The sequence below is a fragment of the Natator depressus genome, chromosome 7 (genome assembly GCF_965152275.1).
Source record: "Natator depressus isolate rNatDep1 chromosome 7, rNatDep2.hap1, whole genome shotgun sequence".
NCBI lineage: Eukaryota > Metazoa > Chordata > Testudines > Cheloniidae > Natator > Natator depressus.
This window is the reverse complement of record NC_134240.1, coordinates 28,894,476-28,921,476: the sequence shown is the minus strand read 5'-3', so window position 1 is coordinate 28,921,476 and position 27,001 is coordinate 28,894,476. Positions and strand designations below refer to the sequence as shown.

Here is a 27,001-nt window from a genome sequence, read left to right as displayed (position 1 = left end):
ACATAGTCCTGCCTTGAGTGCAGGGGACTGGAGTGCTTCTCAAACTATCTGATGTGGCGGGCCGGCAATTTTTTTTCCAATGTGCCAGGGATCAGTATCATATTTGTGCCATACTATTATCGTATTCACATAGGCACCTAGCACATCAGATCAGACAAACGAACATTCTTCATTGGTTTAATTGGAATGGGAGCATGACGTATTCGCGGAGATGTTCCCATTTAAATTCACTGAAGACTGACAAAGGCTGTGCTTCTGTGCGGATAGTATAAAATGACTATTATTCGTTTATGATCCGAGAAAATATTATTTGAACATTCGTAGTAATATTCATTTATATGGGAAACAATATAATGAATATAATAAAAGTTGGCAGACATTTTTAGGGGGCTTATCCGCTCCCACCCGACAACCTGCTGCAGTGTCTTTTTCCTCCACCAGCTCCGCTGGTCAATGCAGATGCTGTCAAATTTCACAGCGCAACAACACCAACAATAATAATTAATCCTCCTGTCCCCAAACCTGAGCTAAACTGTCTTCCAGCATCAAGGGGCTACTTTTCTTTTTTTTTTTTTTTGAGTGGGGTGGACGGGTGAGGAAAGGAGAGGGGGTGGCAGCCAAGCCCAAGAAATTGCCAGAGATTAAGGAGTCTTCTCCTTCTGAGAGTGTCCGTGGGCTTTGTCTGCTCAGGGCGGGGCAGGGGGGCAGCGTGAATGGATGGCACAATGTGCAGGAAACACACACATACATTACACACGCTGCAGCTCAGGCAGCGCCTCTCCCTCTCCGCGGCGTAAGGGGGTGTGGAGGGGGGCGACCCGGCCAATGACAGCGGCCACAGCAGAGTTACTGACAGCTGCTGCTGCGGCGGCCGGGGTTGAGTCAGCATGAGCCGGGGCAGCGCGTGGGGAGCGGAGCGGAGCCGGGGGGAGCAGAATGTGCTGCCTCAGGTCCCAGGCACCGCGGCCCGTCAGCCGATGGCTCGCAGACCAGGCCACTTTGAGTAGATGACCTCTCAAGGTCCCTTCCAGTCCTATGATTCTATGATAACAGCACTGGGGTGCTGAGGGGACAAATATGCTAAAAGATTGTGAGGCATTTAGATACTCTGATGGTGGGGGCCATGGCAATACCTAAGATATTTACAGTATTGTTGTAGCTGTGTTAGTCCCAGGACATGACAGAGACAAAGGAGGTGAAGTAATATATTTTATTGGACCAACTTCTGTTGGTGAAAGAGACAAGCTTTCAAGCTACACAGAGCTCTTCATCAGGTCAGGTCAGATAGATAGATAGATCACAACAGTTCTGTTTTGTGATAACTTTTGAGCTTCCAAACTTGTTTTCATTCTGCATTTGAACAAAAAGGAAAACTTTTGAACATTTTTGTGAAACAGAATTGTGGGGAAACAGCCATTTTAGAGCAAATGGCACAGGTTTTCAATTCTCCACTGGAAGTGACTGAAGAATCCAGCCTGGACTTCAGCATCCCTCCCACTGAAAACGTCAAAATCACTATGTTGCTGTGAGATGTTTTGCTTCAACAAAGCAGCATATTTTGATGAAAGAACATTTAGTTGAAAATGTTCTGACCAGCTCAAAGGGAGAGCGAGGGGAGAAGCATTAGGTCTGCCTGGTCTTGCTGAAAAAGCAGAAAGATCCTGCATTTCTCCTAGAGCGGGACTGTGTGGACCAATGCAAACTTAAGGAATTGGTTGACTGAGCTTTAGCCACCTCTGTTGGGAGGTGATCTGGCAGTGGTAGGAAAAGAGCAGAAAAGAAGAGAGAACAAGCAGTTGTGGTGGAAGAACTGGGAGGGATAAAGGTTTGCAAGTTAGCAGCCTAGGCAGTAACTCCAGGAAGTTGATGAATATGGGAATGTGGGCACACAGTTGCAGGCCAAAAGACTGTTAGCCAGGGGCTTGGAGATTTCTACGAACTCACAAAGTAAATGATTACAGAGCCAGTCATGCCCCCTACTGGCTTGAGAAGCCTAGAAATGTAAGAGATTATATATCAGGGATTGGCAACCTTTGGCATGCGGCCTGTCAGGGAAATCCACTGGTGGGCCGGGACAGTTTGTTTACCTGCAGTGTCCTCAGGTTCACCCGATCGCAGCTCCCACTGGCTGTGGTTCGCTGCTCCAGGCCAATGGGGGCTGAGGGAAGCCGCATGGGCCGAGGAATGTGCTGGCTGCTGCTTCCCGCAGCCCCCATTGGCTTGGAACAGCGAACCGCGGCCAGTGGGAGCTGCGATTGGCCGAACCTGTGGACATTGTAGGTAAACAAACTGATCCAGTCCATCAGTGGATTTCCCTGATGGGCCGCGTGCCAAAGGTTGCCGATCCCTTTTATATATATATATATGGACTGTCATAAATATAAAGGGAAGGGTAACCACCTTTCTGGATACAGAGCTATAAAATCCCTCCTAGCCAGAGGTAACATCCTGTTACCTGTAAAGGGTTCAGAAGCTCAGCTAACCTGGCTGGCACCTGACCCAAAGGACCAATAAGGGGACAAGATACTTTCAAATCTTGGAGGGGGGGGAAGGCTTTTGTTTGTGTTCTTTGTTTACGTGGTTGTTCTCTCTTGGGACTGAGAGAGGCCAGACAGAAATTTATCTTCTCCAACCCATCCTAATCCAATTCTCCAATATTGCAACCAGTATAGGTAAGCCAGGCAAGGCGGATTAGTTTATCTTTTGTTTTATGTGAATTTTCCCTGTGTTAAGAGGGAGGTTTATTCCTGTTTTCTGTAACTTTAAGGTTTTGCCCAGAGGGGGACCTGTGCGTTCTGAATCTGAATACCCTGTAAAGTATTTTCCATCCTGATGTTACAGAGGTGATTCTTTTACCTTTTCTTTAAATAAAAATCTTCTTTTAAGAACCGGATTGATTTTTCATTGTTCTTAAGATCCAAGGGTTTGGGTCTGTGTTCACCTGTACAAATTGGTGAGGATTCTTATCCAGCCTTCCCCAGGAAAGGAGGTGTAGGGTTTGGGGGGATATTTTGGGGAAAGACGTCTCCAAGTGGTCTCTTTCCCTGTTCTTTGTTTAAAACGCTTGGTGGTGGCAGCATACGGTTCAAGGACAAAGCAAAGTTTGTACCTTGGGGAAGTTTTTAACCTAAGCTGGTAAGAATAAGCTTAGGGGGTCTTTCATGCGGGTCCCCACATCTGTACCCTAGAGTGGGGAAGGAACCCTGACATGGGCATTTGCTGTAAAAGCCCTTGCTTTGCAAGGCCAGCCTTGAAAACAGCCTTAACTGATTGCTAGGGGTAGATGATCTCCACTAATTTTTTTTCCCCCTACAGATCACAGGTTATTTGTGGTCTCCATACAACTGCCTAGGGTTGCCCTTTGGAGTCCATGATAAAAATGATCACAGGTCCCAAAGTTTTCAGTAAGATGCCGTTTCAGTTTGTGGGTGTGGGAGGCATTGCCAGATGGCCCCTGCTTGCACCAGGGCTACAGACTCCCTTCCATCCTGCAGTCTCAACCTGAGCCAGCTCCTCTTTTGAGCAGCCAGCATGACCTCTGGTCACCAGCAGGAGAATATGAGAGGCTATGTAGTATAGCGCAGTGGCTCTCAGACTTTTCAGACCACTGTACCCCTTTCAGGCATCTGATTTGTCTTGCGTACCCCAAATTTCACCTCACTTAAAAACTACCCACTTACAAAATCCGGCATAAAAATAGAAAAGTGTCACAGAACAGTGTTACCAAAAATTTGCTTACTTTCTCATTTTTACCATAAATTATAAAATAAGTCAATTGGAATATAAATATTGTACTTATATTTCAGTGTATAGTGTATAGAGAAGTACAAACAAGTCATTGTATGACATTTCAGTTTGTATTGACTTTGCTAGTGCTTTTTATGTAGCCTGTTGTAAAACTAGGCAAATAGCTAGATGAGTTGAGGTACCCCCTGGAAGACCTTTGCATGCCCCTGGTTGAGACCCACTGGGCTAGTGAAGTGTGCATGGACAGAGAATAAAGCACTCCTGCAATTCAATCCCAGCTTTGACACCGATTCCTTGCCCTTGGTTAGCTCACATAACCTTTCTCCTTAGCTTTCCCATTGCACAATGGGGATAATACTTACTAATACATCTGAAGAAGTGCTTTGACCATTAAATACTTTATTTGCTGAGTACTCTACATGCTTAAATTCACCTAAATGAATATAGAACCTCCCAGTGGCAGGGAGCAGACGGGGTCCAAAGATCCCCTTCCAAGATGATTTTATTTTAAATGTTTGCAGCTACATGCAGGACCCTTCCCATTCCACCCCCACAAGCAGCTGCACTTAACTCTTGCAGCCAGAGGCAGGGGGGAGGTCTAAGGATCCCACCCATTACAATATGCATGATTTTAAATGTAAAACATTCAGTTTTGGGGGCTATCCCCAAAATCTTCTCACTAGCTCTCCCAAAAATCCCCCTTGCTGGCTCTGCGCCTAGTGATGTGCTCACGGAGGGCAGGATTTGGTTACATTGGCCAGCCCTCCTCTCCCTTTGCCCCCCCCCAAATAAAAAGGTTATTTCAGCAGCAAATAACCTGGGGGAAGGAGGAGGAAGAACCATGCTAGCAGGACCCTTTTCTAGCGAGAGGGAAAAAAGGCTGAGATTTTTTTCAAAGCTGGCTTGTCAGTGAGACGGTAGATACACACCTTCCACCACTGCCAATGGGACCAGTGTGCCTAAATCCCCTAGGCCAAGATTTGAAAGCCACCTATGTGTTTTCTTTCTCCACCTCTTAAGGACAAAAGCAAAATCCAGATGTCTGGAATGAACAGTGAAGAGGAATAATAATCAAGATGCCCAGACACCCTTCACACAACCCTTTCTTTTTTTCCAGCTCTGCTACTACATGCTAAACTGGATTATCCCAAAGCAGCCTGTGAGAAGACACTCAAGTCAGTCTCTTTTCGTTAATAATGAAAATTGCTCCATGTAACAGTTTGGAAATTATGTATAGTCTCTCTTATGGAAAATAAGGGAACCCCAGAAACAACGTATTATTTCAACATCAGGTCATTTGCCTAGATCAGAAGAAACCATGTATTGAGGATGGATGGATACAAAACATCCACTAGGTGTCACTGATCATCTTCAAAAACACAATGAGCTAGGGTTTGTGCAGCAAAATATGGTTATGCAGAGCCCCAGGTCTATTGACGCAGCTGTTCTAACACAAGAGAGTGTGTTTTCCAGGATGATTGTCATAATGTGAACCCGAGCTAGCCTCTCTCGAGACTCCCGCCCCACAAATCTGAGTTGTGCAGAGTACTGTAGCATAGTTAGAATAAGGGACAACGTTTGCAGCAACCTCCACGTATTCTTTGGATAAATAAATACAAAATAAACACCAATTTATCTGTAGGACTTTGGGCCTCAGCCACCATTTCATCCACTTCAGGCCCAGCCAAGGCAAATGCCTCACATGGCAGAAGTCAAGATTTCTTTTCTGGGCAGAGCAGACATTTCCCACTCTGTTTCTCTCGACCCTTCTCTCCCTGACCCCAAATGACACCCTAGCGTGTTTTGCTGCCCCGCCCCGCACCTCAGTGAGAATTGGATGGGGGGCCTTAAATCCCAGATCTCCATATATGCTGGGGCAGCCTTGCACCCAGTGAATACCTATAAAAGCTGATTATTTCCTCTGGGCTTGTGCTGATGCTCTGAAACTTTAGGGCTTGTCTACACTGGCAATTTACAGCGCTGCAACTTTCTCGCTCAGGGGTGTGAAAAAACACCCCCGTGAGCGCAGCAAGTGTCAGCGCTGTAAAGCGCCAGTGTAGACAGTGTCCCAGCGCCGGGAGCCGCGCCCCTTGTGGAAGCGGTTTTTTTAGAGCGCTGGGGGAGCGCCGCGACCACACAAGCCACGTCAAAGTGCTGCCGGGGCAGCGCTTTAGCATTGCCAGTGTAGACTAGCCCTCAGACTGCTAAACTAATTTAATAGATTATAAAGCCATAAAGGAGTGCTGTGCTCATCTAGTGACCTCCTGTATAACACAAGCCAGAGGCCTTCCCTGACTGGAGTCCTATTCGAATACAGCAAATCTTTTAGAAAAACACCCCAAACTTGGTTAAAAATTGCCAGTGACAGAGAATGCACCCCAGCCCTTAGGAAGTTGTTTCGATGGTTAATTCCCCTCACGGTTAAACAAGAGCACCTTATTTCCTGTCTGAATTTGTCTAGCTTCAATATCCAGCCATAAGATCTTGTTAGACCTTTCTCTGCTAGACTGACGAGCCCATTGTACATTTTTTGCACCTAGGTAGGTGCTCCTAGGTTACGTCTACACCAAGAGCTAGGGGTGTGACTCCCAGTTCATGTACACACACTCACGCTACCTGGATGAGAGCTAGTGCGAGTATAAATAGTAGCACAGCTGTGGTAGCGTGAGTAGCAGATTAGCTGTGTCTCCACTGCCCACGCTACCAAGGCTATGCTACTATTTACCCTCACTAATTCTCATCCAGCTAGCGTATTTGTACATGGCCTGGGCGTCACACCCCCAGCTCCCGGTGTAGACGTGGCCATAGACTGTGATCAAGTGACCCCTTAACCTTCTCTTTCTTAAGTTAAATAGAGCGAGCTGAATTAAACAGCTTGAGTCTGTAAGTGTGACACGCTTTCCTATCCTTTATTTCCAATCGCAGTTTGTAAAGCACTGAGCTCAATGCATGAAATGCACCATATAATCCTGTAAGGCCCAGATCTTCAAATGTATTTAGGCCCCTCACTGTCATTGCTTTCCATGGCAGTTAGGGGCTTAAATTCCTTTGAGGATCTGGGCCTCAGTGAACAGTCACAGGCAAAGTACAGTCTCAGCGAAGACTACCAGTCATCAATGTCTACCGTGTGCAGTTCGACGACTATTTATTTCTACTTACTAAGCAGCTATTCCAAGCTCTAGACTACTGTGCATTACGTTTTCCTACTCTGATTGCACCTGACTTCCACTGATAACAGCTATCAAAAAGTCGAACCTCAAAGGCATATTCTAGAATGAGTTTTGCTAGACATAATGTTAAGTAAAGATATTGCAAAATCAAAATCTAAGGAAGCCTTTTCTCACATACACAGCTTGCAGTGTTCTTCTTCCAAAACAGATGGATTGGGTGATATGGCTCTTTTTCAGATGATGGGTTAGATCCACAGCTGAAGTAAATTGGCGTATTGAATTCAAAGAGTGACACTGATTTGCACCAGCTGAGGATCTGTCCTGATAACAGTAGCATGCCTGGCTATTGTTTTCTTACTAACTTACATTTTGCTACCTACCTTGGCAAGTTAAAAAAAATGCAGACACATTCTATTTTGTAGCCACCTCAAGGAATGATCAAGGAAGAGAAAACAGCTGGGAAATGAGGCAGTACCTAGCCTGTAACCAAGATTGCAGAACAACTTGAGGTGGCCTTAAAGACTGAACTCTGTATTATATGAAGTTATTTCTTTCACTGCATCTTCTCTACCTCCATTTCCATAGGACATTTTTTCCCCCCAACCCCTCTCTACTCACTCCAGCTGTCTTTCCCGCATCTATGTTACAGCTTGAGACAAATGCCCTCATATTGTTCAGTCTTTCTTCTTTGGCCAAACACTTACCAATCAGAGATTGCAGGTGGCTTGTCGGATGTTTTTAGAGTCAGTGTAGTAACAGCCACAGCTGCTACAGAATTCCTCCTTGCCCTGCTGGAGGCACTACTGATTTCTTCTGGGGAAGAATGAAACTGACTGACTTTTTGCCTTTCAGTGCTGGTGCTGCTTTAATAGGCTTCCTCTTTGAGATGCAGTTCTATTGTCCTCCCACGTCCAGATCCTTGAAAATCTTGGCGCCCTTCATCAAGAAGTAGCTCAGCACTGCTCCTTCTCCCTCCCTACTAGAGTCTATGCCAGATTCCTTTGCGATATTTGCCAAGTGTCTTAGACAGTTACAGTATACCTATCAGCATTAATATAGGTGTTTTCTCACTCTGCAATGTGGCACATCCCCACCTCCCCTCTCCACCTCAAAAGGGAACTACTTCTAGGGACTTGAAAGGGAGAATCCTTGGTTCTAACATGGCAGCCAAAGAAGCCCCCAGGGGGTGGGGTAGGACAGAGGATGTATGAGATTATAGAATGACAATGAAAACAGCACGCCTGTTTAGTAAGAAACGCAGTGGATGAAAGTTTCTCTCGGGGTGTGCTGCTCTGAACTACTAACAATTAACAACACCACCTTTCATCCAGCATTTCAAAACACTTTACAAACAAGCAAGCCAGCTATACAAACCTCCCTGTCAGGTAGACAATGCTGACTCCATTTTATAGATGGGGAAACTGAGGCACAAAGCGCTTCTGCATACAATTTTCAAAATCATCTTGGTCTTTAGGAACCAATGAGACTTAGGAGCGTTTGAAAACTGAATGAGTGAGTTAGTGAAAGAAATTAAGATGGCACCTAGAACTCATTGAGCCTTGTCCCATGCTCTAACCATTAGAAGACACTTCCTTGATTATTTTTCACTTAACAATGGAAAGACACATTGAAAGGATTTTTTTAATGGTCTCTAAATTTACAGTTGCCCATGTTCGCAGGTAAACAACATATGAATGCCGCAGCCCAGTAGACAGCTCACCTAGCAACACAAATATCACATGCAAAGACTGCTTATCTAAAGTGGAGTGTGTGGGATAGGAGAGGGGGGGTAGTGAACAGAGGCTGCCTATGCGTAATTGGACCCATGCATTTAGAGGCTGGGTTAGACCCTTTAGAAAAGATGGCCCTCAATGTATTTTTCTCCCCCACTAATTTAATGAAAACAAAATGTGCAAGACTGCCTTTTTCAAATGTTGTTTTCTTGTACAGTGGGTAAAACTTAATGCTAAATACCCACCTAGCAAAGAGACCTGATCATTCAGCAGCATTACTGAACTCTGAAGCAGCACTTTCATAGTAGATTAACCATTGGTCTTTGGGACCCCTGTTCTGCTTCTGCTCAGTCCCCTATTTAAAGGCATGCCTAGCTCCTCTTTGAAAATGACACTGGAATCCTTTTACTCCAACAACACCAGGCTTGGAATGATCTGCCGGATCAGGCATCGAGGAATCTGCCAGATTTAATTTGGGTTGAAGGAGCATATTCTCCAGCCCTCCTTCAGTGGGAGTGAACTGATGATTCACTAGAAGTCCTGCTCAGGAGTGGATAGCCTAAGAAACGAATGTGTAAACATTCCTGTGCATATGGTTGAAACTTCCCAGGATAGTGTTACGTGAAGTGGTGGGACCAAATCTGAACTCATTTAAACCTGTGCAGCCTCAGTGAGATCAAACAGGACCACTCAGGTTGGTCACGGGAAGAGTTTGCCAGTTTCCAGCTGACCTCCTTTCCAACTTGCAATTTTTCAGATAGCTCTGAGCTGATTTATTTAACGTTCCAATTGTTCAAAACACGCAGGCTCATTCGTTCAGGAAGATCTCTTAAACCCCGCTGGTGGAAGGATGGTCAGCTCACAAAGGGAGGGCGCCAAAGCAGGGATCAGGGCATGGCTTGGAAAACAAGGAAATATCTTTAAGCAGTTAGCTCCCGCTTAATGTTTGCAAACAGGGTCACTCGGAGCACACTGCAAAAGTGAAGCTCCTGCGGTCATGGTACTTTCATACATACTTTATCTAAATAGTTATATTTCAGCAGCCCACATGTATATGAAATGACACACCTGCAACACAATGATGATTAGAGATAGTGAAAGCACCGCACTGATCGCTCTGGCTATTAGGGCAGGATTAAAGTAATCTGGGGAAGCAGACACACAGTAACATAGGAGGCTTCCATACTATGGCTCCAGTCCTCCACTGTGGCCCCTCCCCTCACTTCGGGTAGCAGGGATGCTCCCCCCTCCCCACATCCAGAGAAGCAGGTGCAGTAGTGTGGGGCCTTCTTTTCTTTCTCTACTGGAAGCCGCAGGTGTCTCCTCTCTCCTTCACCCTCCACCCCCATTTTACCTACCCCAGTGGCTCTCTTCTGCTGAGTGGTGTTGGTGGGACCTGATAGAACAGTGGATCCTTTAACACTCCATTAAAATGCATGGGACAGTTCACCCCTCAGAGCTATATGTGAAAGGTTGGGGCAGGTCACACATTGCACTTGTGCCTGGCTCTGAACCTCTTTGTGGCAGGCTTAAATCAAATCCTGAGGCCATTATTTTAAGGAAGTTATTTTACAACAGGAAGAGTTTTTCATACCTGATACTTCAGGTTTTATCTTATTCTAAGTCTGAGTGAAGGGGTTTAAAATGAAACAGTGAACAAACACGTGTAAAGGCAGTCTCTAACAAAGACCCTCTTATGAACCAGTATTTCATGTTTAATTTAAGACTGATGAACAGATTAACAAGGAATACTGTAAATACATCTGAAACAAAAATGATGAAGTTAAAATAACTTGTGATAACTAGTTGTCCCACTCAAAACATTCACCCTGGTATAGTATAGTATAGCCCCTGGAGGCAGCAGCCACTAGGGGGCAACATAACACATTGTAGGGCACTTCTTGACTTCAATGCAAAGCATAAAATACATGAAAAAACACAACCTTATAGTCCTCCCAACACACAGATTCTTTAAATTCTTAAAATTTAATTTGAATTAACAATTTTGTTTAATATTTTTACTTTATAACAACTTTCCTTTAGCTCACATGATATTTACATGATAAATGTTATCACTGGAAGATATGAACAAGGATATTTGACTATAAAATATCAAACCCAGGCAGTATACTAGCTAGCTTGCATTTCTTAGTGGAACAGTAACACTGGCCAGACTTTTCAAGAATTCCATGAATTTCCTGGACTAATGGATGTCTATACAATTCCCCAATAAAAAAAATCTAAGATTGCAAGATTCCTTATTAATATTTTATGATTGTTTTGCTATTACTGTACACAAAACTCCAAAACAAAGCCACGAGTGATATTTACATACAGTACTACAAAAATGATCCAAAAGCTGAACTTTTCAATGGGAATTGAGTAGCCAAATCTCCTACGTGGCTTTGAGAAGCCCAGCTAGAACTGTAAAGTAACCCAGTACATTCCTGAGTGAGTGATCACTTTAATATAGTTCTCGCTTGCAGACAAGTCACGCTTTAAATAGTGCAGTTGTTCCCTTCAAATGGAGTTGTGCAAACCTATTGTGGGATGTGTCATTTTGTTTTCCACGCCCTTTGGATACAGATGGCCCAGTTGGCCTGGTTTAACTATTTATATGCTGTCTGCTTACTTGCTTTATTTTAGAGGATTAAAGATCAGGCTATTGCCCGTCTTTTTTCCTTGAAGCTGGGTACGTTTGACATCAAGACTGAGGCAATTGGAGGCAGTTCAGTTTTGATCTAAATCAAATAGCCCATTCATGACAGAAACCAGAGGAAAAAAGAAGTTCCCCATAGTGACAGCAATCATTTGGGGGACAAACTTCCCCTTGGCTGCACCCACACAAATGTAAAAGCAACAGAAAAAGTGCCGTTTCACAGAGACAAGATGCAGGCAATCTGTACACCAGGTACAGAGTCTCTAATATGCGGCAAAGCTGTGCTCTGCGAGGCTGCTATGACCATGCCAATGCGGAGGGTTTGTTTGTTTGTTTTGGAGGGGTGTATTGTGCAATGTCCCCCCATTCCACAATGCTACTGTAACATGAGGCTAAGGCTTCGGGGAAGAAGGGACAGCAAATTTCTTCCCTCTCTAAACAGCCCTGTGCATAGTCAGTTTACTCTGAGTAGGTTGGAGGATGCTGACAATACGGCTGAGCTATATTCAGTCTTTAGCAGACACACAGGAACAATTTTTCACAATGTGGTAACCCACTATAATTTAGAAAGTAAGCTTGGATCCAGCGAGCACTTAACCACTGCTTAAAGTTACACAGGTGGGACTACATCCTTATGCGGAATGTTAAGCATGTGTGCAAATCCTTGCAGGACTAGGGCCTAAATATGGCCGTTTGAATCATTAATGGCAGGCTGTTTATTCTGGGTTTGAAGGGGGATTTAGCTCTCTCCAAATAGATGGAGTGATCCAAAACTTAACTTTATTTATGTCAAGTAAAACAATAATAATAATAGAATTATAGAAATGTAGGGCTCACGAGGTCATCCGGTTGAGAGGTTCTCACACGGGGGGGACGCACTCCTGGGGTGGGGGGTGGAACATGCTCTGGGGGGCATGAGATGCTTTGGGGGAAAAAAACGTACAGTGCACATTTAGAGCTGGGTGGCCGGAGAGTGGTGGCTGCCGAGGGCACCGCCAGCAGCAGCAGTGCAGAAGTAAGGGTGGCAGTACCATCTCATGCCACCCTTACTTCCCTGCTGCTGGCGGCGGCACTGCCTTCAGAGCTGGGAGTCCGGCCAGCAGCCGCTGCTCTCTGCTCTGCCTTTGGAGCTGGGCTGCAGGAGAGTGGCGACTGCTGGTCGAGCGCCCCGTAGGGGAGGCATACACTACAGACACAAAGAATGGAGGCACAATCAAATAAGTTTGAGCCACAGATCTAGTCCATCACTCCATGCTGAGGCAGGATTAAGTACACATAGATCAGCCCTTATAGGTGTTTGTCTAACCAGTTCTTAAGAACCTCCAAGTATGGGGATTCCATACCCTCCACTATTAATCTGTTTCAGTACTTAACTATCCTTACTGTTAGAAAGTTATTCCTAATATCTAACCTAAATTTCCCTTCTGTAGAAGGACACCACAGAATTCATGACTTCCAAAGGGCTAGCCTATCCACTTCCCATGGCACTGGACATGGAAAAACCGACATATGCTGTATACAAACACACTGCACAAAAAAGTGAGCTATCGCTCAGTATCCATTCCTGAATGAAGAACTTTTTAAGAAAAGGCATCCATCCCTACAGGGTTACAAAATTGTGTGGAACCTTCTGTTCCAGACTGAGAGAATAAAAAGAAATCTATTGCTGTCACTCTGTTTCCTCAAATCCTCTTTATGGGAAGCAGAAAGGTGGGGTGGTGGTGGGAGAAAACCTAGTACAGTAATTGTGCAAGAGAGACAAGGTGGGTGAGGTAATAGCTTTCATGGGACCTACACCTGTTGGTGTCAGAGACAAACTTCCAACAGAAGTTGGTCCAATAAAAGATATTACCTCACCCACCTTGTCTCTCTACAACCCGGCTACAACAACACCGCATATAGTAATTGTGCATTGCACTGTGTAAAAATTACATATATCGATACAAAGTAACCATCAGTTTCCATTTACAAGTAATGCAAGAAACAGCAAACAAAGAACAAGTAGTTTTCTCTTATTTACTCTCGGGGTTCTTCAACTGACCATACTGGACCAAAAATAAGTTTGCCCTGAAAACAGAAGCATAAGAAAAATTTTACCTTGTGTGTTCAGATTTACAGCCAAATCCTGCTACAGGGTGCATGTGTACTCTCTCCAGGGCTAGTAGCTGGGAATCTAATGATTGTCCTTCCCAGGAGATTTTATTTGTGAAAAGTGACCTCATCTCAGTAGATCTCAAACACCAAGTAGTTGGAAACACTACTTGGAAAGACTATAACCTTAGCCATTAGTAAATATACCAATTCCTGCATGATTGCAAAGGATGATCAAAGCCATTTTCTTTAAAGAACCCAGCCCAAATCCTCAAAACTATTTAGGCACCTACCTCCCACTGATTTCAATGGGAGCCAGGCACCTAAATAGCTTTGAGGTTCTGGGCCCTAACCCCTATCAGTAACAGATTCTGCCATGCTTACATTGAGTACTCCAGGGATATTTCAGTGGGATTGCTGGTAGAATACACTACAAGTGTGGCAGAATCTGACCTTCAAAGTGTATGAGATGCTAATTCTTCCTGTAGGATTTCAACAATAACTCATAACAAATCACAGTTTAAAGTTTTTTGTCCAGGGCACACTAGGTTGGATAATCTAGACACAGAGAAGCTGCTTACTCGTAACGAGGCTGCTGTATTTGCATTAAAATGAGATGTGGCTGTCTGAGAGGACTCTGTTTTGTACAGTGCTTTTGCTATAAACAGAAATCATCTCACTCTAATGAGGTTTCCAATACAGTTTTGGCATGAAGATTTAAAACCCTTTTACATTTCAGAAGCGTTTTATTTCAGTTCCCTTAGAGAGGAGCCCCTGCTGGATGGAGAGTCACATTTGGTTTTTGATGTTATAAATTAGAGACGGTGTGCTGGGGAAAAAAATCGCTCTGACTTTACCTACAGGGCAAGACACGGGAAGAACAGAATATAATTCAAGCACTTTCCAGCTTGGAGGTAGGCACAATGCTGGATCAGTGCGCAACTCTGGCAGCAGAGCTGTGGGTTGTGCTCATTGAGGACATTATCATGGCAATTCTACAGGAAATGCTGCAAGCACTGTCACAGTTATCCCTGTAACAAGATTCCCTGACCCGGTGGCTATTAGAATGAAATAGACATGAGAGATGATGGGGCAGATGGAAGAAAAAACATCTAAACATACTGTTCTGCTGGGTAAGGACAAATGATGTTATTTCATTTGCATAGAATCTTTATTCATGTCCATTTTATGCTATATATTTAAATAGTCCTGTGACCCACTCCTGACATTGCTGTATGTGTATGTAAATGAGGAGCTCCTCTAGTGAAGTTAAGGTAGTTAAACCACTGAAAACACAGAGTTTTAGAAATTTAATAGACAAACTATGCTGTCTAGTTATGGCTGGCTTCTCTCCCATCCACTGCAATGGAAAAACTCCCACTGATGTCAGCAAGGGGAGAAATGGGGCCCTTTTGGGCCCTATTTCAGCCCTTCCTCAATTGGTCACAAATATGCTGAGGGTGCTAAAAGGGGTCCGTTATTCAGAAATCTGGTCCTGTGATTCCCGCTCCTCCCCAGGCCTGCTATTGCCTCTTGTAAAATTTGTCTCGGAAGGAAACAATGTATTACAAGATCAGTTGTTTCTAAGAGGATAATGTGGGTTGTTCTCTTTGGAGTAAGATGATCAGACTGAAGAGTCAGATGAATTCTTAGGTATAAACTATCCTGTCATTACTACCTTCTTAGGGTGCTCTGAAACTCAGACACTGGGAAAAAATTAGATTTTCTGGTAAAAGCCCCAACTCAGGAAGGCACTTAAACACATGAGTAGTCCCACTGGCATCAATGGAACTACTCACATGCTTAAGGTTAGGCACAAGTTTACACCCCTTGCTGGATCAGGGCCACAGCCATTGGTGGGCATGCAGGGCCCATGAATGTTGACTGGTGTATGTGACAGGACAGTCAAATACCTGAAGATGCTGCCAGGTTTCTGTTGGGTGGTTTTCCCCCACCCTTCCTTCAGGGTTTAGTTGATAGGTTTGGGAGATTACAGCCCAAATACCCACACACCAGAGAACCAGGTATTGTTTACAAGAGGACATGAAGGACTGCACCAAGTGAGCCCATTAAGACCACAGGAAACTGTTCAAATGGTAGGAAGAGGAGATCAGACAGTCAGTAAGGAGGTAGGAGGGTGGAGAACTAGCCAGTAGGTGCTAACTAAGACCTGCCTAATCAAACTGTTAATGTTGACAACCCCTGGGATGTGTTTTGACTGGTTAGATAGTTGGTTATTGCTGCTCCAGCCCTTTTCTCCTCCCAAGCTGATTGACTGGAGCACTAGCGTTACATAAGCCAACCCATTCATCCAGGCCCTTTGCTAGGGAGTCATGCATGGGATGTTGCTTAGGCTCTACGTGGGAAAAAGTCCGCTTTGCATTAGAGAAGGGGAAAGTATAAATCAAAGCACTGGAGATTACAGTCCAAAACTAAACAGCCCAGTGAAAGGACCTTTGTACAACTTCTTACTACTCTCTGGGTGGTGGTGGGGACATCTACCCATCAAGATGTCAGAAGAGATGCTTGCTGGGGGTGCTGGAGGAGCTAGACCAAGGATCCTGTCTATCCACCCTTAGGTACAGACCAGAAGTTAAGGAGTGGGATGAAGTATAAGCCCTGAGTCCTTTAGGGGCAGCTGCTAAACTAAAGACAAGATTGTTCGGTGACCCACCTGACCAAGTGAGGGCAACACTAAAGTGGCTCGCTGTTCAGTGGGCTCGGACAAAAGGGAGGCAGCAGACAGATGACATGCCACAGGCTGACGAGTTCCGGAGATTTCAGGAAGATCAACAGAACAGGGATGGCCCAGCCACAGGAAGAAAGGGCTGCAATGTTCAAGGCTCTTAAAGAGATGGAGTCCTATCAGATTCCAGTGTGGAAAGGCCCTGGGATGACACGCCTGATGCCAGGAGACAATACAGAACCTTATATTACCACACTGGAAAGAATGGGCCCTATCATATGGGTGGCCATAAGGGCAGGGGGTTCTCAGACTTGTCCCATTTTTCAGAAAGATGGGACTGGGGAGAGACTGCTATAAATGTGGTGAAACAGGACATTTTGCCCTAAGATGCAGCCATAGTCCAGGGGTAGTCCTAGAAACCTGTTCTCTGGGGGTGGGAAATTTCACAGTTAGAGACTTGTCTACACAAGACCTTTTACCAATTATATTGGTATAATTATACCAGCATAGTTAAACCGCCATAGTTATACCAGTACAATTCCCCCTGGGGAGACTCTTATTCCAGAATGAGAGGCTTTTTTTTTAAACTTTGGTTTAGCTTCAACCCTTTCTAACATGACATAAACTCCCATAAACCCCAAAATCCCACTCTTATTCCAGAATAAGAGTGTCCACCCAGGGAGTTATACTGGCATAACTATAGTGATTTAAATCCACACCTTATCTTATATTGGTATAACTTTCCTGTGTAGACAAGCCCTAAGACTGGGGTACTTGAGGGTGAACCTTGAAAGACTCTAGAATCTGAAACACAGAAAGCCAATACCTGTTACTATGATTAATTGTGTCCATGAGGATACAAAGGAATATCAAGGAATGGCAAAACAAAGGAATATCAATTGATGGGCAAAACATTCCCATGAAGGAGGGGCTGATGAAGAGATCGCCCTACCAAGCAGTTTGGGGAAGGATATCCCCAGTTTCTTTTATACTCTGGAGTAGGTCATGAGAGAACCCACCTGTTGTGAATGTCACTATTTGTAGCCAGGTTCAGGACCCAGGCAGGGAGAAGGAGCAGGAGGACAGAAGACTCCTACTGACATCAATGAGAGCAGGATTGGGCCCAAAATGCAAAACAAAACAACCTCTCCCCACTCCCCCTCAAATCTTATTTTCAGTCCTGGCTCCCTGTACTTCCCATACATGCTTTAGCCTGACACCAACTCCTGATGTGTTAAGAAAGACTTTCACAAGTTTTTCAGGATTTTACTCACAGAAGAAACAATATAACATGTGATCAAGTCACCTTGGGAAATTTTACAGTACTTCATGTTCAAATACATCTTTTCAGACATAAACAAAAGCATGTCATGCAGCTTTGATTATTTCTGAAGTCCCTGTCAAATATACTGGATTACTTCAGTTTCCTGGCTATACCAAAACTAAACAAACTTTCCTGGAAAGGAAAGAACTATGTAAAACTGAGAACCCTACTTGGTAGCTTCGAAAGCTTGATAGTTCTGCCATCCCACAGAGTCAAAGGGTCATTGTGTGAAGCCTACCCTTGCTCAATGTATTATAACAATGAGAACAGACAGTTTTCAGACCCCGGCAGTCAGGAAACCTTGCAAGGTTTTGAATACACACAAACTGAACCAGCTAGTGATGAGTCTTGTAGGGACAGTGGCCATATACTCCTGTAGTATAAAGAATACAGATGGGAATGAACAATCCTGACACAAAAGATCAGGTCCATTTCTTAGTAAGGCTTTGGTTTTTTTAAGTGTCATTCTTAAACGAACCAGTAAAAAGAGATAGAATTACATCCTTTAAACTGCTGTGTTCCTCTACACCAGTATAAAACACAAATACACAAACATGGCTTAAGAGCTATAATGACTTAGAATATCCTTTTAAGGTGTGTATTAAAAATATTCATACCCAAACGATAAGTATTTTAAAAGAAGCATTTACAAAAATAAATGATCCATTTCCACAAGTTCATATATAGTTGACCATTTGAAAGCACCTTGAAGCAGCATATTTACTGCTAAAGCCAGTTACCTAAATCTTTGGTATAATAGATAGTGTGTGTATATATATTTGTTTTCCTGTTGGCAGGTATGCTGTACAGAAGACTGAAGAAGCAGCTTTTCCTTAATTTTTCCTTGATGTATCTTCTATGTATACCAAACAAATATTTCTAACATGTCTTCCTATGATAATAGGAGAAAATCCCAATATTTTCTTGGCTCCTCCTATAACTTTTGGATCTAAAACAAAAACAAAAAGGTTGGAGGGGAAAAAAGAAAGTGAACTAATCAATTGATAAGTACAGTTTTAATTAACAGCGTTTTGCAAAGATTCTTTACAAAAATGCTTCTGGGGGAAAGCTGTTCCTTTGAGTACTTTGTGAATTAACTGAACTGAAAAGCCTAGCTAAGGGACCTTTGATTTGCAAAAGCAATTTAACAGGGAGTATTTCAGAATCTCAAGTTAAAAAAAAAAAACCTATGGATCACTTTTGACACATGTTCAATATTTATCAAAATGATCTCTTTGGCTTAAGTCGTCCATGAGCTGGTGTTTGTCAACAGCACTAGAGCTCTGGGGAAGGAATAAAGAACACTGTGTTCAGCTGAAGCTAGAATGGAAGGGATTCAAGGAAGCAGAATCATAGAAACCTAGGGCTGGAAGGGACCCTGAAACGTATTCAGACCCAATCCCCTGCACTGAGGCAGGACCAAGTAAACCGAGACCATCCCTGACAGGTGTTTGTCCAAAAACCAAACTGTTCTTAAAAACCTCCAATGATGGGGATTCCACAACCTTCCTCGGAAGACTGTTCCAGAGCTGAACTACCCTTTTAGTTAGCAAGTTTTTCCTAATATCTGACCTCAATCTCCTTTGTTGTTGATTAAGCCCATGACTTTGGTCCTACCTTCAGTGGACATGGAGAACAATTGGTCATAGTCTGCTTCATAACAGCCCTTAACATACTGGAAGACTTTTATCCGGTCTCCACCTCAGTCTTCTTTTCTCAAGACTAAACATGCCCAGTTTTTTTAACCTTTCCTCATAGGTCAGGTTTGCAAAAACTTTTCTTATTTTTGTTGCTCTTCTCTTGACTCTCTCCAATATGTCCACATGTTTCCTAGCGTGGCACCCAGAATTAGACACAATACTTCAACTGAGGCCTCCCCAATGCTGAGTAGAGCGGGACAATTACCTCCTGTGTCTTACATCCGGCACTCCTCTTAATACGTCCCAGAACGATAGCAGGCTTCTTTGCAACTGCATCACATTGATGACTCATATTCAAACTGTTATATGTGAACTCTGGTGCTGTGGCAGGCAACCAGCATTTGCCCACTGTTATGAGCAGTGTTAAGCAAAAAACCAAAGAATCTCCTCCAAAAGAAATAGATGAACATCCTCATGGTAAATACACCAGGCTCAAGTTATGACTTAATTTGCCAAGATCATTCAGGCCCAAGCAGTATCTTCCTCAGGAGAAGCAAATAAAGTTGAAACAACAAGGAGTCCTTGTTGCACCCTAGAGACTAACAAATGTATTTGGGCATAAGCTTCTGTGAGCTAAAACCCACTTCTTTTCATATGCTGTGTATTTATACCTCCCCACTGTATGTTCCACTCCATGCATCTGATGAGGTGGGTTTTAGCCCACAGAAGCTTATGCCCAAATAAATTTGTTAGTCTCCAAGATGCCTCAAGGACTCCTTGTTGTTTTTGCTGATACAGACTAACACGGCTATCACTCTCAATAAAGTTGAAATACTCTAAGGGTGGGATTCACAAGCCCTGTCATGGCCCCTTAGCCCCACCCAGGTGGCAGAAAGAGGCCATAATCCAGTCTCAGATCCCCATCAGAGAAGTCCGCTGCTGTAGGGGAACTCCCTGTCACTGCATCAGACATTGTGCCTTATGCTTGTAGGGAGATGGTGAGAGGCCAGGGCAGAGGTCTGCTCCATTACACTAATCCTCTTAATGGCATAGAGTCCATTAAGGCAACAGCTCTAAGCAGTGTTAGGGTGGGCCCTCAGAATCAGGGTGTTGTTACCAGCACCTTAATTCCCCCTCCTGCTCGCACCCACACACATATATCCCTGCATGGAGCAGAGCTCAAGTGTAAGGAGAATCTCCCAGTATTTATTTTTTGATAGTTAGGTGCTCAGATACCAGGGTGATGGGTGTTGTTTTAGGTCACAGATTGACAAATATTTATCTACACCTTATTTACAACTGATTTTTTAACGTACTTTAAAGAGAACCTTGTCAAATAGCAGTGTGCCCCCCATACCTATTTCTTTAGATGTTATATTGTTGGGAGTCTTTTATACTGCAGGGAAAAAGGATTAAATCAGCTATCAAGTAAGGGCCCAGTTCTCCAACCCTTCCCATGCTGTGTAGTACTCATTCACACCACTTGAAGCCAATGGATTACTTACATTAGCATTAGTCACCTTGAGTAAGGGCTGCAGAACAGGGCCCTGGGCAATGCACAAGTCCTTAATTCTCAGAACAAGCAGACCTACTCATTTACTGAAGAAAAAAGAAAAGGAGTACTTGTGGCACCTTAGAGACTAACCAGTTTATTTGAGCATGAGCTTTCGTGAACTACAGCTCACTTCATCGGATGCATAGCATATCGTGGAAACTGCAGAAGACATTATATACACACAGAGACCATGAAACAAAACTTCCTCCCACCCCACTGTCCTGCTGATGATGTCTGTCTGTATCTGTACAAGTTTTTTCATGCAGTTGATAGATTTCCACTCCATGCGGCTAAATGCAGTGCCTTGCATAATGACAGGTTTCAGAGTAACAGCCGTGTTAGTCTGTATTCGTAAAAAGAAAAAAGAAAAGGAGTACTTGTGGCACCTTAGAGACTAACCAGTTTATTTGAGCATGAGCTTTCGTGAGCTACAGCTCACTTCATCGGATGCATAGCATATCGTGGAAACTTGCTGTTACTCTGAAACCTGTCATTATGCAAGGCACTGCATTTAGCCGCATGGAGTGGAAATCTATCAACTGCATGAAAAAACTTGTACAGATACAGACAGACATCATCAGCAGGACAGTGGGGTGGGAGGAAGTTTTGTTTCATGGTCTCTGTGTGTATATAATGTCTTCTGCAGTTTCCACGATATGCTATGCATCCGATGAAGTGAGCTGTAGCTCACGAAAGCTCATGCTCAAATAAACTGGTTAGTCTCTAAGGTGCCACAAGTACTCCTTTTCTTTTTTCTTTTTACGAATACAGACTAACACGGCTGTTACTCTGAAACCTGTCATTATGCAAGGCACTGCATTTAGCCGCATGGAGTGGAAATCTATCAACTGCATGAAAAAACTTGTACAGATACAGACAGACATCATCAGCAGGACAGTGGGGTGGGAGGAAGTTTTGTTTCATGGTCTCTGTGTGTATATAATGTCTTCTGCAGTTTCCACGATATGCTATGCATCCGATGAAGTGAGCTGTAGCTCACGAAAGCTCATGCTCAAATAAACTGGTTAGTCTCTAAGGTGCCACAAGTACTCCTTTTCTTTTTTCTTTTTACGAATACAGACTAACACGGCTGTTACTCTGAAACCTGTCATTTACTGAAGGGGACTTGTACGGGGGTGGGCAGGCAGTGTTTATTCATGAGCCATTAAAAGGTGCATGCCATTAGGGAGGAAATCTAGGAAAACTACTCTCCATGCAAGTGGTACAGGTCACAACAATAAAAATGATTTTTTCTATGTAAGTCAGGTATTTGTACTGATCATATGCTGAAGGTCCAGACAGAAAAAATAATAATAATAAAAAAATTCCCTCCTTGTGATTAAGTAACTAAGAGTGCAGGCACTGATTAGACTTCAATTAACTACTTAAATAAGTTTTCTCATTTGGAAGCATGAATCCTCGCAGCCTGCTGTAGCAATGAGAGTTCACAGTATTATGGTTTAGATCTTTAAAAAGTGACTCTTCTCATTTGTGAGCTTTTTATTAATTATCTCCTAGCATATCTGGGGCACAGGTTGCATCCTAACCTCATTAACGAATGATAACATCTTCCATTAGCTCTAGTGTAGAAGCAGCTTTTAGTCAAGATATTATTTCAAAAAAGAACTAGATAAATTCATGGAGGATAGGTCCATCAATAGCTATTAGCCAGGATGGGCAGCGATGGTGTCCCTAGCCTCTGTTTGCCAGAAGCTGGGAATGAGCGACAGGGGATGGATCACTTGATGATTACCTGTTCTGTTCATCCCCTCTGGGGCACCTGGCATTTGCCTCTGTCAGAGGACAGGATACGGGGCTAGATGGACCTTTGGTCTGACCCAGTGTGGCCGTTCTTATGTTCTTAAGATATGCAGGGAACCCCTCAAATGTGTTTTACCTTAAAGTGATTGAGAATAAAAATTTCCCTTTAAAACAATTCAGTAGATTACCTGGGTTCCAGCAGTACATGAACAATGCTAATCCTGCAGCAACACTAAAGCAAGCAAGGAAGAACATGGGACCTAAGGACGAAAAAGGAAAAGTGAATTTAGTAAAAGAGCACAGAAAAGTGAAAGTTTAGTTTATCTGATGATTCACTAACCTCAGTTATTAATATGCATGGCTAAGATTATTCACATGAAATTTGCATAACCATAATTAGGTATATTCTGTGCCTATTGTACTATAAAATACAATCACTTTATTGTAAGTGTTTTGTATTGTAATTACTCTGAGATTGTTAGCCTCTCTTGTTCTAATACGAACTCAGAATGGGAGGCCTGATTACACATGAAAAAGGTCTTAGATTTACATAAAAATGTCTAGTTTGTGTAAAAAAAACCACCTCCTTTTTTGTTTTTAAACAAAAATGGCAAAATAAGGGCCAGATTTTGATACATTCACTCACACTAAGGGGCACCTAACTCCCCGAGTAGTCGCACGGATGTCAGTGAACTGCTCGTAGAGTAAGGTACTATTCACTGAGAGTGACGGTATTGAAATGTGACCCCAAATAAGTAGTTTTTCATAATGTTTCTTTTTTATACTTTGCATTCTTCATCCTTCCCATCTCCTGGCTCTCCACCAGGAAGAATTACTGCTCTTTATGGGTCCAGTCCTTCAGTCCATGCTCAAAACTCCTGACTTCAGTTACCTTGACTTTCTTGAGAATTTTCTCTGAGCGAGGACTGCAGGATCAGACCTTATGAAATAAACTATGGCCAGAAAGAAAAAGAAAAGGAAAAAGGCCAGTCATCAACCATTCTGTATGTAATTAGCACCCAAGATTTTCACATTTCTGAGTGGATATACATCTCATTTATTTAAATGTCAGCTATCAGTATAGAGATGTATATTCTTACTTATATAAAATGAATTGGGAAGAGTATGGTGTGTGAATGCATTTAGATGTGCACTGCAAAGTAATGAATACGATATTTAAAATGTTTTCTGTTGCTGTTCATGGTTCTGAATGCAACTGAGATGCAAAGCTATTTGTATATTTAATTCAAATCCCTGACTGGAAACCATTTAAACATTTCCAACTGAAATGAAATATGGTACTTATATTGAAGTATGATAGAACCTTGCTAATCCACACTTCACTCAGCCCCAGACAAAAACTGGCCAATGTTTAATGGCTGAGTGCTGTAGCGAGGCCTCAGGTTACCACGACTTCTTCCCTATTACACAACATGGTAGCGTACATTTACTAGCATACTGGGAAGTGCTATCATGAATCCACCTAAACTGCATTTATCCTTTTAGGAGCAAATCCCAGTTCTAGCCTAACAAATGGACTATGTGCTGGGGTTGTCCACAGACACAGGGAGAGCAGGAAGTAGAAATTTTCCATCAGTGCAGTCACTCTGCAGTTGCTACTTCAGGGTCATCATTACAACAGTTTGATGTGGCTGCCTAGGGAAAATGGCTAGAGGATACGAGTGGTCTCCAATCCACAGCCCCTTACTCAGCATGATGGAGCCCAAAGGTGCGCTGACCTTTTGCACAGCTTCCTAAAAAGCTTACCCTCCCCTTCTTGTGCTGGCTATGTTGCTGTCAGGACCCCACCACAGCACTGAGTGGGGCAAGGGAAGAGACACAATTTACCGGTAATGGACAAAGTATATTTAGTTCACCATTATTACTGGGGCTTTTTGTTATTGCTGTTGGTTTTCTCTTATTTGTTTGGTTGCTTTTTGTCTACTCACTAATCTGCAAAAGTGATGTAACAAGGTTCTTCTGCAAAAGCACAACAGTTGTTGTAAAACCCTTTATTGCTAAAGTATTGGAAGGGCATGGAAAATTAAACACTAGTTAAAAATATGCCAAATTTAAAAATAATGCCAATGTAAATGTTGCCTAAAGCTCTATAATCTCTTAAATTCTATGACACCAGATTTCTCCGTTGCAGGCTGAATAAGTTTTCCTCTAATACAAGTTAAACCTATTTAAATAGCTACAATAAAGACATAGGAGAACAAATTATTTGCTCCATAAATGTAAATTAAGTTGAAAAATAAACTGCATCGTCATCTGAAAGTATCATTCTGTCCAATGGTATTGTATGCATTTTATTTACCCCTGTCAGTTAGAATATGTTTCTCCTTGTCTGTGTCTATCGCTGTGGAAGCTGAGGTTTCTAGAAATAAAAGCAACACACCAAGAGTTAGTACTGAGCGCAAGCCAACACACTTCTGTATCAATTCATGCAAAACGGAGGGAAAGTCTGTATTACCACTTTTCAGAGAGATAGTAAATCTTTATGTGAAATATTTCACCCCTTCTAAAGACATGTAACCGCTGCAGTTAATCAGGCCCTGTGTTTATTAAAGAAATAGAGAATTCATCATTTCAACGCAGGTGGAAGACGTTGAGGTTTTATAGTCCTGGTCCAGCAAAGCACTTAATCACATGCATAACTTTAAGCGTGCCAGTAGTCCCATTGGGGCCTGATGGGCACCCAGTGAAAGTACTCACATGCGTAAAATCACTCCTGTGACTAAGAGCCTTGCTAGACCGAGGCCTCAAACAGTCAGATTGTTCTGTACATTTCGCCTGTCAGATATGTGAATGCCCAGAGTGTTGAGGAAGACTGGTAATACATTACATCAGAGAGAGGCTTTCATACTGGGACAAAGTTCAAATCAACAGTCACTATGAAAACGGATCGCTACAAAAATATCAGGATTTAAACAAGGGTTTATTCCCACAGCCATCGATGTTCTCCTCATCGTCCTACAGCCAAGTCACAGAGCTGTGTTTTTGCCATGAAAACAACCTACACGGCGATGGACTTGGAGAGCCAACATCAGAGACCGAATTCTGCTTTCAGATACACACATCTGCAACTCCCATTGACGTCAATGGGTTCTGCGTGCTCACATCTGGCACATCGGATGTGGTCCTGAGATTGGTACTTTTCTGCAAAATCAAACAGCAGGGGAATCCAGCCTGTCAACAAGATTTTCCACTGTTAGCAATCACAGCTGGAGAAGTCATTTATTTAATTTGACAGTGTTTTATCAGTTTGCTATAGTGTGAAAGCACCCTCTGTCCCCATTCAGGGAACTCTGACACTAAACATGCATGTCTCAGAGTGTGTATAACTAGCATTGCTCGACACGTGTTAATCATGGCTTATTATATTGCCTGTCCACTGGTTAAGACAGATGGTTGACCACATATCACTTTCTAGAAGACAATGCAGTAGGGCCCCGCACTAGCTCAAGTGCAGGGACTGGATGGAACAGGAGACACCGTGATAGTAACCAGGCAGCCAATCCCCGTGCTAGGTTCTGGCTAGGATCTTGGGACTGTCCCCCTGTACTGGGACATTTGGTTACCCTAAATGATGGCAAATGAGTGGGCATATATTATTACCAAAGCCCAGAAAGGGCAGAGTCTGCAACTCTTACCCTGAGCCAGGGTGCTAGAACAATTTTTATAGTGGAGGTGCTGATGATGGAAACCATGTATTTGGATTATTACTACTTCAAGCCAGGGGGTGCAGCAGCACCCCCCAACACCCTAGTTCCAGCACCACTGCCCTGGGCAGGAGGGGATCCTCCTTCAAGAGACACCTAGGCCCCTGAGAATGCGGAGCTCAGCGTGGCACAGGTCTGGCAGGCTTCTTACTGTGGAAACACCAGGACCAATGAATATTGCTCCTAATGTTTAATTAATATTACAAAATTGTTCCACTGAAACACTGTCTGATTTGTGGAAGGAGCTTTTCAGTCAGAAGAATTTAGTTGTGGGAGGCTGGTTAATTTTTCAAATAAAAAAAAATCTATAGTTTGTTTGAATTCCAAATTTGCATTGCAGCAATTTGAGATCTTTTATTATATTGATTTTTCTGGTACCTTTGTGCCCAATCAGCCCATCCAGCTCCCTGGGCAGCTGGAACAAAAGCATGGCAGACCTCCCCCAAGGCGCTGCAGAATGGGGTAAATGCACCTCCTTGGCATCATTTCCACTTCCACCATAGAAACCCCTCCGGGCTCTGGATCCACAAGTGGGTCACGGGGGTGCATGAGCCCTCGCTACACATTGCCCCCACCACACCAATCCAACATAGCGAACCTGCCCAGGTTAGTTCTGCCTTAGCCAGCGTTAGCTTGGGAGCTCTCTTCTCCCGTGCTCTGACATCCCTCTGAGTGGCGTTACAGAAGCACTCACTGAAGTGGGAAGCCTCAAACAGCACAGATACTGCTGAACCTTTTTGCCAAGAGGTTGGCGAGAGTCAGGAGGAAAAAAGTCCCTCTCCAAAGCCTCTATGGAGTCCTCAAAACCTATGATGATTGATCGGCTGGTTTCGAGGGCTGGCCTGCTTGTCTGCTGCATGAGAACCACCCACAAGGACAATGCCAGGAGCACCCCAGGAGAGAGGCCCTG

At 43.5% G+C, this 27,001-nt stretch overlaps 1 protein-coding gene across 3 annotated transcripts in view; it reads right to left on the bottom strand.

Annotated features, from left to right (window-relative positions):
- Nucleotides 1-10,407: 10,407 nt before the first annotated feature.
- Nucleotides 10,408-27,001, bottom strand: part of CARD19 (caspase recruitment domain family member 19) — a 49,323-nt gene continuing 32,729 nt past the window's right edge. For 2 of the 3 annotated variants that reach the window (XM_074957795.1, XM_074957796.1), the window contains exons 4-6: nucleotides 24,687-24,746; nucleotides 22,555-22,626; nucleotides 10,408-18,359 (exon numbers count right to left, since the gene is read on the bottom strand). In XM_074957795.1, the coding sequence (XP_074813896.1) occupies nucleotides 18,244-18,359; nucleotides 22,555-22,626; nucleotides 24,687-24,746 (248 nt within the window). In that variant the 3' untranslated portion in view covers nucleotides 10,408-18,243. The remainder of the gene's footprint in view (nucleotides 18,360-22,554; nucleotides 22,627-24,686; nucleotides 24,747-27,001) is intronic. The other variant, XM_074957797.1, reaches the window with a different exon arrangement.